The 11,921-nt window shown below is 41.0% G+C and overlaps 1 protein-coding gene across 1 annotated transcript; it reads left to right on the top strand.

The window, feature by feature from the left end:
- Positions 1 to 2,846: 2,846 nt before the first annotated feature.
- On the top strand, positions 2,847 to 11,756 carry wfs1b (Wolfram syndrome 1b (wolframin)). The gene is made up of 10 exons (XM_071506775.1): positions 2,847 to 3,042; positions 4,482 to 4,868; positions 6,484 to 6,560; positions 6,749 to 6,893; positions 7,029 to 7,202; positions 7,362 to 7,442; positions 7,638 to 7,798; positions 8,154 to 8,390; positions 8,491 to 8,609; positions 8,970 to 11,756. The coding sequence occupies exons 2-10, from the start codon at positions 4,484 to 4,486 to the stop codon at positions 10,516 to 10,518; spliced, it is 2,928 nt and encodes a 975-aa protein (XP_071362876.1). The 5' UTR covers positions 2,847 to 3,042; positions 4,482 to 4,483; the 3' UTR covers positions 10,519 to 11,756.
- Positions 11,757 to 11,921: the final 165 nt, after the last annotated feature.

The following is an 11,921-nucleotide window of genomic DNA, read 5'->3' as shown; positions in this document are numbered from 1 at the left end:
TCTACATTCCTTTAAGCTCCATGTACTGGTATGGCAGTCATCATACACCACCTGGTGTTCCTGGGATGTGGTGGCACAGACCTGTCAATTTGAGGGTGAAAAAGAATAATATTAATAATCTCATCTGTATTGCCCTGGAATCTCCTTATGTTACTGTGAACCCTACACTGTCTTGTCTAAATGGACCACACAAAGTTTGACCCTACTCAAAATATGGATCAGCTAAAAATCTTGGTAACACAAACAGATCCTTATATTGCGAAGAGGTGCTTATACTATTCTTAATGCAGTCACAGTAGATATGATGTTTTGAGTTTTTGCCAAGAAGTCTGTGGCATAAGCAGTCTTCCACAGATAGTTACTGAGCCTATACCAGGCCAAACTTAAAAGACTCCTCTAAGGCATATCTGGTTTAATCTTAACAGTCAGGAAAAAAAACTCAAGTATATTTAAACTTGTTCTTAGTGATCATTGTCCAATAGCTTAAATTAGAAGTCCCAGAATGAAAAAATATGTCCACATATGGTGGTTAGACAGAATTTCAAGCATTTTGATGAGCAGGCCTATTTTTGCAAGGCTTGTAACTCAGTAGTTGATAATCATGCACCTTTTTTAAAAAGTTCAAAATAGGTCAAATCCTTGTTTCTCAGCAGAAATAAAGCATTGACTTTTGTCAGACATACTGGGGTCTGGCAAGAGTTACTGGCTTGCTTTTAGGCAGCTTTGGAACAAATGCACACCTGCAATAAGAAAAGAAGAATCTGACTGTTATTTGTTTTTAATCCCCAAATCGTATTCAGATCCAGCAAAATTCAGACTGTGAATTGTGTAAACCACAAGTCTTCTCTTTCATTTCCTTTTCTCACCATAGCTGATGGGTGTTTAATATCAAACAGATCTGTGTAGCTATTCATAAACATATTGCATATTGTTTGTTGTTATGATGCAACATGTATTTTTAGCCTTCCAGTTTTAAATGGTACAGTTACTAAGATATAGAAGGATGCTTGTGTATCTCCTCTAAAGGTGGTGGAAAAGGCCGACCTTAAAAATTATAGACCTGTCTCTAAATTATCTTGCCAAGCAAAAATATTAGAATTGCTAGAAAATTGCCAACTTAATTCATTCATCTCAGCAAATTATATTATAAGCATACAACAAGTAACACACTGTTACTGCTGCCATTCTTATTTTGAATTATATTAAATTATATTATTTTGGTTTTGGATAGAAAGAAACTCTGTGCAGCTCTTTTTATTGATTGATACAGTCACTTTGTGGCTATTGGAAATGTTAAATCTGAATTTGTGCAAGTTGCAAAAGGTGTCCCTCAAGGCTCAATCCTGGGGCCTGTTCTGTTTACTCGCTGACATTGTTTCTTCTCTACCTGGGTGTAATGTAAAACTTTACGCTGATGATACTATTTTGTAATATAATTCAGATACTGTACATTCTGCTGTCAAATTCCTGCAGCACTGCGTTTACATATTGCATCCAATAACTATAAATTGAACTAAATTCATGCTTTGTTTTTGTTTTTTTATTTATAAGCCCCTTACTGTTTTTTAACCCTGACATTACTTTGTTGCGTCTTTTAATTTGGGCCCTTACCAAACACACTCAAATGATTCAATTACATTGCAGGTGCTGGCTGTTTTGAACTCTGAAAAGCTTGTCTTTCACACTGTGTACCTTTTTTGGTTGACTTTCTTTCTTTCTTTCTTCTTTGTTTCAAGGTCCCCAGTATTTTCTCTTCATTTTTTACACCGCTTTTTTGTCAATGAGTTCTCTACCTCAGTGTATTTCTGAGTTATAATAAAGGTTCAACAAAAACATTTGCATAGTTTTTCAGAAACCTACTGTGTGTATATCCCAATAAACAACAAATGTAATTTATGTTTTAGAGAATCTTTTTAGTGAATTTTAAGAAAAATGACAGATATTTGTTATTTTCAGTTTTGAAGATTTGATGCAGTTCTTTTTTTGTGCATGATAGTAAAAACTGAAAAAACTGAATAGGTCACTGTTTATTGAGTACCAATTACCTGTGAATTTCAAATTAAGCCTAGTAGTACAAGTATACATTTCTGTATATAAGCCATATTTTACAGGAACATAAACTGCCATTACTTGGTTAGCATTAACTAATGAAAACTAAAAATGACATCTGCCATCTAATCCTTGAAGCCACACTTTTTGAAAAGTATGTTCTGCCTTTTACTCCAAAGCTCAGGGGCAAAAATATTGCATAGTTCTTTATTTACCATAACAATAGTAAGATACAGTAAAAATGGACTGTACAATCATAGGTTATATCGCCTATAGAAATACAAGTGAAAAATACAAGTGAAAAGACAAGATAATTACATATAAAAGCAAAGCAAATAGAAAAAAATTGAATCCGTTTCTTATGTAATCTCAAAGGCTGTAAAAAAAAATTGATGGAAAATAAAGTAAATCCACATTTGTAAATAAAAACATGTCATGTAGGCTACTGCCATCTCCTGGCAGAAAACTAACACTCCGTTGTTACAAACATACAAAAGAAATCGGATAATGATTTAAAAAAAAACTGAGCATGTATTTGAAAAACTCTCAAGCTCAATTATAAAAACTTATTTTTGAATTTAGCACGTTTAAACGGGTGTTAATAAACAACTCTGTGTCCCTGGTCTTAAGGAGTCAGCCACTTACCTTGAACACGAAATCTTTCGATGGTTGATTAATCATGACTGAGCGAATTCATGTGCGCTTTCGGGCGCAGCAGCCAATTAAATCGCGTTTAGAAAAACGAGTCCTCTGCTTTGTCCAATCACAACAAGCGTAATACGAAGTGGGCGTGAACGTCGAGTGGAGCAGCTGACAGACTTTCGTTGTGTTTTTGGAGTTTGACCGACCGCAAAACAGCGGACGGGAGGCAGGTTTTTACAAAAGCGAAAGGGAAGAATGACGTGGGACACCGAGTAGCAGAGACACTGACACATTTCTTGAAGCCTTTTCACTTGGAGGATTCAGAAATAAACCGGTGTGTTCGTGGTGAAGGTGAGCGGACAACTTTAGCATTAGCAACAAAACCACAGGTTATTTTCGCTGGCTGCCGCATCTGCCAGTGTTTTTGTACATTACGACTGTAGCACTGTATATACTGCTATGTAACGGTGGTATGGGAACAGTGGCTAAATTATGATCACTATTAGGATTATTTGCATGTCCACTCCACCAGCTAAATCAGTGTTGGTGTGGGTCAAACGGGGGGTTCCCTAAACTGCAACAGGACTCATCACGTTTCCAGTCAAGGCACTTAAAGGATGTCACTGTCTCAATATAGCTGCCCGGGGCTCACTTAAACATAGTGACCTAAATAGACTGCAGGCTACAGGACGGGTCTGCTATCACAGAAAAAAGGTTTTGCTCAGCTGAAACAAAGTGAACTTAAACACAGCATGGGTCTTATACAGGGATGTTAACCCCTGAGTAAAAAGGAACTGGACTGTTTAATCAGCACATGTTAGTGCTCAGCTTTGTGTCACTGGGGCAAAAGAAGTGTTCAGGCACATATACAGCTCCAGCCCATTTCTTTAGTCATGTATTAGCCATCGGTTGTAGGATCATGAGAATAAAAATATGCTCTTGGGTCCTGGTGGCACATGATTGAGAGCCACAGGTTTGTTATTACACTATGTTAAAGGTGAAGTAGTGAATATACAGTACTGTGCAAAAGTTGCTTGTTTTGAAGGTGCTATATAGATGAAAATAATAATAATAACAATAATGATAATAATAATATAATGGTTATGACTGTTATTGTTATTATATAATGTTACATTTTAAAGGGACTTGTTAAATAAAGACTATTCATGGCATTATTTTTGAAAGCATCCTCATTTTACTTATAGTGTCTAAAACCTTTGCATAGTGCTGTACGTCACAGTTTATTGCAACTTTCTACATAAAGTTATGTGTTCATTAGAAAACTTTGTTAGGCTTTGTCAGTCCTCACTTTCCTTTTCTTTTTCTTTATTTTCTTCTCTTTCTGTTTGTGAGCAAATTGGACTAAAATAGGCTAAAAACACACAAAACTAATTGATCAGATTCTTTCTTGTGTGCTGTTTTGTGACACACATACACTATTAACCGAAAGTTTACAGAGAGGATTCAGGAGGAGATTCAGTGATTTGTTTTTCTCCTGCAGTCTTAGGAGGTGTGCTGAAATGGAAAGAGAAAGGGTCCATTCACAACAGCTGTTACTCCACCTCAGGTGTCAGCACAGATACTGTCACTTCTTCCTCCTTCACCCCCTCCCCATGTCAGCTGTTTTGCCATGAACACAAGCTTCCTTCCACTCTGCTGTTATACTTACGCTGTCATATCACTTAGAATTGACCTGATTCTCTTTTCAGATTTTTTTTGTCATTTCTCTGATTGTGATTAAACCTCGGAGTTTTCTTTTTGACTGATTTGTTGTCTGATGTGATTTTCAGCCATGGAACCATCGCTGACTGACAACTCATCCACCCCAAAACCAAGCCCTTTGTCTCCCACCACTCTCAGGGCAGGCCCCTCCTCATCCAGCTCATCTGCTACCACAACCACACCAACCTCGGACCGGCCGAAGCCTAAACTCAGCATGCCAACACCTCCAGCCACACCCTCATCTTCTCCCTCCACTGCCTCCCCACGGACTGCTCCTGGTCTGTCTTCCCGCTCTTCTTCCCTGTCCACGCCGCCCGCCTCGCCTCTCCACCAGCCCATTAGGAGCCTCTCTCATGTGGGCAGATCTCAGCTCAATGCAGCCACTACAGGGAATCCTCTAACTGGATCCTCAGCTGCTGCCACAGCTCCTCAGCCTCCTCCCACACCTGAACCAGGTGAGAGTCGGACTCTGACCTTTGATCTTTTACACTTGAAGTCCTTAAAAACAAAAAAACCTTTACTACCATCTTCTTCAACAATCAGTGCAGCCAACACCCAGTTTACTGCGTGTACTACAGCGTCTCCATGACAACTGTACACATTTACCATAACATGTAAAGCAGCCTCTCCCATTTTGCTGACTTGAGAAGAAAAGCCTGTCTCACCCCTATCTTCTCACAGACTGTTTCAACTCTGTTTAGTTTCCACTAAACAAATCCAGTATTTAAAGTTCACATAGTAGGAGATCTCTTAGTTCAGCTGGGGATATCAGGTTTTAGTTTACTGCATGGCTTTGCAGTGACATCTTGTTAATATGGAGCATTACTGGAAAGTGTGAAATCTAACACCTGAGTCATTTTATTTGGACAGTTTTTTTCCATTAGATCTAATCCTGTGCCCTGAAAAACACACTCACTGTGGCATGTAGTCTGTAATTGAACAGATAATCACAAATCTACCACTTAATGTAGTTAGTGAAAGTTAATTGCATCGCTGTGTGAGTTACATCAACGAAGCCAGCAGCTGCTGTTGACTGCGCTAAGCAAACAGTTATTTTAGGGCTCAGATGGCGGGTTACACTGTGAGCAGCGTACCAGGAGCGTGGACACGCATCTGATGGAAGCTACAGACCTCATCACATTTCCTTTTGCTTCCTGTAGCAGGCAGACACAGACAGAGCCCCGCCTCCCTCACCAGTATCACTTACAGCATGTGGGCGTTTTGAATCTTGGAAAGTGTTTCCACATTTGTTGCCACCCACCATCTTTTTCCTGGTGTATATGGTTAGAGAGATTTGTCGTTTGCTGTAAACACAACAACTTTATCACATGACCACTCCAGCTCTAGTGAGGCTCTGGGAATTGAGAGTAGCAGAAGTCATCAGCTGAGAAAAGATGATAATTAAAGTGGCAGGGTTCAGTGGGACAGTCCTGTCAGGACAGGAGCTGTTTCTGGAAGGATTTGCTCACACTCTGGGATCTCTCATATCACTGACCTGTTTCCATCTGCCTCTTATTGTTTATATGCGCCGTGTGTGCAGAGTATTTTAAAACTAAGAGGTAAAAAGGAGGTTTTATTTTTTTATACTCAGCATGAAGAAAACCCAATTTATTGTAAGGTTGAAATCACTGCTCATTTTTTAAGCTGTTAACAAGAAAAATAAAGTGGCTTCAATATTTTCTAGCAGATAAGATTTTTAGTTGATTGATTTGAACTGGAAATGGCTTGGACAACAGATTGTGTAAATCAGGGTCATTTAAATGCTTTGCTTTGACTGTGGAGTGTATTCAAGCACTCACTGATGACAGATGAGTCAGATTTGTGTGTGTGTGTGAGTGTGTGTGTGAGAGAGAGAGAGAGAGAACAGTTCAGGTACTATAAAACTTGTGGTTTTGCATAATCCTCCAATAGAAAGCCTCACATACAACAGCATATATAGTTATTTACAGTCATTTATCACACTAGTGATTTTGTGCATCACTGTTTTAACAAGTGTCACTAATACAATGTTTTAAAGACTACTGAAATCTACTGTACAGTATTTAGTAAGTGCTTTCCTGTTCCCTTCAGAGGAGCCAGAGGAGGAGGTCAGTTTTGAAGATCTGGAGGTGAGAGCGAAGTCAGGAGATGCTAAAGCACAAACCAAGGTCAGTGTCAATAAACTCACTGCAAATGCTGGTGACTTTAAAGGCCATATGGTGGGCACAAAACAGATCAGCCAAGCAATGATGGATGCTATTTTAGAGTGACATACTGATGGGAAGGACAGGTCACTAAGTCACAGTGACGCTTGCCTTGCAAGTCTAAAAGTGTGTGTGTGTGTGTGTTTGTCCAGATGGGGCGTTACTTCCTGGCACTAGCAGAAGAAAGAGACGAGGAGCTGAACAACTGCACAGCGGTCACTTGGCTGATCCAGGCTGCTAAACAAGGCCGCAAGGATGCCGTCAAACTGCTGCAGCAGTGCTTAGGCTCCAGGAGAGGTACCAAAATGTCCCCCTGTTAACACCCTCAAGCTGTAGCTATTAGCGATGTCACATGAAATCATCAGTTTGATGTTATCAAAGTTACTTGGGAATAGTTTGCCTTTTAGCATTCTGCCTTCCTTCATTTTTCAGGCATCACTTTGGAGAACTTTGAGGAGGTGAAGAAGTTGAGTACAGAGACTCGTTTCGAGAGAGGAGTTAGGAAAGCCGCTCTGCTTATGTACTGGAAGCTGAATCCAGAGAGGAAGAGGTCGGTGGCTGTTTCTGAGATGCTAGAGAACGTTGAACACATCCACACAGAGCCAGGTACCAGAGGAAATACTTTATTTCAACAATCTGACATCATTTAAACAGCTAATACACAGGGGAAATCTAAGACGGCTTCAAATGATTTTAAACAGACAAAGAAATACAGACAAGTTGCATATTATAGGGAATTCTTTATCATCATCTCTTCATCTACAGGGAAACCAATCTCCCCTGGTCCACTTAATAGCTCTACCAAAAAACAGAGGAGAGTCCTGGAGACAATGGTCACCAGTGAGGGTATGTGTGATCTCCTGCTTTATCATAAACAAGTGATCACAGTTGTGATTGTTTATATGCATTTTGTAATTAATGTCTGAGATGTCCCAAAGAGAATAAATATGTCATTCTTATTCATTCAAGCTGATGAAATCATTTTTCCAATGAGAAAAAAGTAGCTTGTGAGTTAAGGTACAACATGTGTCTTCTGTGCAGCCAATTCCCAGGTCGGTCTTGACGATTTTGTTGAGATGACTAAAAAGTACGCTCAGGGTATTGCACCGTCACCAGTAATGGCTGCTGCAGGAGGCGATGATGAAGATGATGATGATGGCGTAGTGGTGAAGAATCCGGATGAGTTGCCCCTGCACCAAAAGGTGAGAAGCTCTCAGACTCTGTAAGGATGTAGCTGTAAAGATTTACCTCTAATTTCACACTGGCTTTGACTAAGTTTAGTGTTTTTTGCTGAACCTCAGACATTGTAGACATTATTAATATGCTGTATTGCCCATTTCTGATGTTACGTTTTTTGCCTGGTGTAAAGCCAATGCATCACCTAAATCTTAATCATAGCCCATGTGTCCACAGTCGATTTGATCATTTATACACTAACCAAACATCATTTAAGTAGAACCTGAGATTCAGCTTCAGAAATGACAGAGAAAAGCATCATATTCTTCACGTTTAGCATTTTTGTTTGATACTGAACAGCTGCTGATCTATTTCCTCCAGCTGCTGAAGTTCCCTCTGTACGCTCTGCTGGAGATCAAGGAGCACCTCATTGACTGGGCGTCGCGGGCTGGCATGCAGTGGCTCAGCGCGCTGATCCCCACCCACCACGTCAACGCGCTTATCTTCTTCTTTATCATCTCCAATCTCACAATTGAGTTCTTCATCTTCCTCATCCCCCTACTGGTTTTCTATCTCTCATTCTTCTCCATGGTCATCTGCACGCTGCGGGTATTTCAGGTTAGTGACAAAAATGACATTGAATTTTGCAGCTGTGCAAATGTAAGTGTTTTTTTTTTTTTATTTAGTCACAGAAATAAATCCACATCTCTTTCTACAGAATTCAAAAGCATGGGAAAATTTTCGGGCTCTGACGGACCTGCTGGCTCACTTTGAACCCGGTCTTGATATGGATCAGGCAGAGACCAACTTTGGATGGACGCACTTGGAGCCTTATCTGTATGTTCATCTCTATTTACCTTCATCCATATGTAAACACATTCATTCCTTTACTCAGTTTACCACTTCTAGTTGTTTACTTGGTTTTCTTTGCAAAACAGTTTAGTTTTGTTCGGGTTTTACTGGTTTGCAGGAACAACTATGTAGTTGTTTTTTTTTTAATCATTTTAATGTAACTTTTTTGTTTAACTTCTTGGACCTAAACATGAAAAAAACAAATTGTAGGAACATGTAAGGAAGTAGATAAGGTGTTATATGAAAGCAAAAGGTAAAATGAATTAAATCAAGATGATAAATACACATATTATGCAAAATGCTTGTGCAGCAGAATAAGTAGATCCTGTATCTTTGTGTCCTCAGGTACTTCCTGCTCTCGGTGGTCTTTGTGGTTTTCTCCTTCCCCGTTGCTGATAAAGCCTGGATCCCCTGCTCAGAGTTTGCTGCCATCGCTCTTTTCTTCACCATCACCGCCTTCCTCAGCCTTCATGCCTCTGCTCAGCTCTTTGCTCGTAAAGCCCTCCTCACAGAGGTCCTCTCTGGTGCCTGCTCCCTCACTTACCTCCTGCCAGAGTCCCTCTGGTTCCTCAAGATCTTTGGGGCGACGTTTATCACTGTGCCTCTGGGGGACATTGTGGCGTTAAACCTGGGGATGCCGTGTCTGCTATATGGACACCTCTTCTATCTCCTCTTCCGTATGGCCCAGCTGAGAGGCTTCAAGGGCACCTACCTGTGTCTGGTGCCCTACCTGGTCTGCTTCACCTGGTGTGAGCTCTGCTTGGTGTTCCTCAATAACGCCAGTGCTATAGGCCTCATCCGCACCTGTGTGGGCTACTTCCTCTTCCTGTTTGCTCTTCCTATACTCTCACTGGGCCTGGCTGCCATGCTCATCATCCAGCTACTGCAGTGGTTCCTCGCCCTGGAGCTGACCAAGATGGTGGTCACACTGACAGTTTGCTTCGTGCCAGTTGTGTTGAGGCTTTGGACTCGCTTCAGCCTCAACCCCATTGTGGTTTTTCGGTCTTTGTCACGGAGCAGCATAGTCAAGCTCATCCTGGTATGGCTCAGTGCGGTTGTGCTCTTCTGCTGGATGTACGTCTACAGGTCTGAAGGCATGAAGGTGTATAACTCCACCCTGACGTGGCCTGAGTACAGCAACCTCTGCGGTCCTCTGGCCTGGAAAGAGTCCAACATGGCCCAAACTCAGATTCTATGCTCTCATCTAGAAGGGCATCGTGTCACCTGGACTGGACGCTTCAAATACGTCCGCGTGACTGACATTGAGAATGGGCCACAGTCGATAATTAACCTGCTGCCTGTGTTTGTGGGGAACTGGATGCGGTGCCTGTATGGTGAGCCGTATCCTTTATGTGAGGGGGTTAAAAACGCCACAGCTGAGCCCCAGCCTCTGCCTGCCCCGGCTCCTCCTCCTGAAGACCCCCTCTGTAAACTTAAAAAACTGGCCAAGCATGAATGCCACGTCAAACGGTTTGATCGATACAAATTTGAAGTCACGATGGGCATGCCGCTGGAGAGGAAGACCAAAAACGGAACGATCATAGAGGACGAAGACGCGACTAAGGACATAGTCCTGCGTGCCAGTAATGAGTTCAAGGCTGTGCTTCTACACTTAAACACAGGAAGCCTGGTGGAGTTTAGCACCATACTGGAGGGGCGTTTAGGCTCCAAATGGCCAGTGTTTGAACTGAAAGCCATTCACTGTATGTCATGTGGAGGTGCCAGCATGCCGGGCCGCAGGCAGTACAAGATCGAACATGACTGGAGGCGCACAGCTCAGAACGCCTTGCAGTTTGGATTTGACTTCTTCTTCAACCCCTTTCTGACCGCTCAACTGGAGCAGCAGTCAAACACTGAGACCGGGACAGAGGCCGTGACACAGGAGGAGGGGTAAAAGGGAAAGAGATCAGGCAGACACCCCTCTGGGAGAAACGTAAAACTGATGCTAAGACGTGTCGTAAAATGCGTGTGATGATAATACTATCTTCAGTGGAAGAACATTAATGATTGTACGCCTCTGTTCTTAACAGGATCTAAATGCAATATTGTGTTGGAGAGTTACTGACTGTAGTGGAGTGGACAGACACTCAAATATTTATGGATTTATCTGTACTGGCTGAGTGAGTTTGTGTTTGCCTTCTTTGAGCTTTTGAGCCAAGATGTGTGAGAATACATAATAAAATGACCATGAGATTTACAAAGGGGAGAAACACAAACTAACAAGCTTTTTAATAAGTAAGAAAACCATGATCCCAACTTTCTCAGCTGGATTCAATTGGGCATTTCTTTTGAACATTTCATCCCATCTCAGCTGCACTGGTGGGCACCTCAAGAGTCTTCAAGTCATTTCAATTAAGTTTTTTTGCCATACAAACACTGTGTCTGCTGCATCCAATTTCATGTATATTGGTCAATATTGTGACACATTCTGTGGCCAAAATCATCAGCATTGACATTTCACACTTTCCTTGTTATACTGTGCTCTCATGACCTTGATGCGTCTGTGGCCTACAAATGAGAGAAGATAATATACTCATTAGGTTGTCCTTTGCTGTCAAGTTCAATCACTCATTTACAGTTATACACTACCGTACATGTCAAGTATGTCATTTGGAAGTGATTGGTACAGGAAATTATTTTCAAGTGCCTTATAAGATTTAATAATTGTCAGTTCAATAATAATTTTGGGGAGAACAAACGTGTCTTTAAGCCTTTACCTTTAAAAAGTTCACCTGCCTCTGTGCTTGTATTTATTACAGAACTGTTATCCATGTGTCTCATCTGTTTCTCCTCTGGTTGCCGTCTTTCTCCTTCCTTGTTTTGTCTCCATCTCTGCTGTGCAGAGATTTTATATGCTGAACATTTGCAGCCCCTGAGTGATGATGTGTTTTTAAAATAGGATTTCACTACTGTTTTCTGTACTGTGACCCATAAATATGAAGAAAACATTTGCTTGGTACTGTTTTTGTTGAACATTAACTGCATTACATATTCATTTTAAACAAATTTTTGGTGCGAAGCAAGTTTCAGTGCAATAGGTCTTCTTCATGGAGGACATTTGAAATGTCACAGTTGGGAGAAAAACTGACGAAAAATAATAAAAATGAATGATGGTTGAATTCCTTTAGCTGTCTCAGTTTCAGGGTGCTGGTGTTTTGCATGCTGACTTACTGGGACACTTGTTCCTGCTCAAAATGTTAAAATGTCAGCTTTGAAAAAAAGTGTATAAAATAGTTTAACTTCAGAAATGATAAGCAACAAGAGATTTTTTCAAAAAGCAAAACGTGAGAATATAAG

Source organism: Trachinotus anak, unplaced genomic scaffold (assembly GCF_046630095.1).
Source record: "Trachinotus anak isolate AG129_WGS33_773 ecotype Australia unplaced genomic scaffold, CSIRO_AGI_Tana_v1 ptg000021l, whole genome shotgun sequence".
Classification (NCBI taxonomy): domain Eukaryota; kingdom Metazoa; phylum Chordata; class Actinopteri; order Carangiformes; family Carangidae; genus Trachinotus; species Trachinotus anak.
This window is presented reverse-complemented; position numbering and strand designations above follow the sequence as displayed.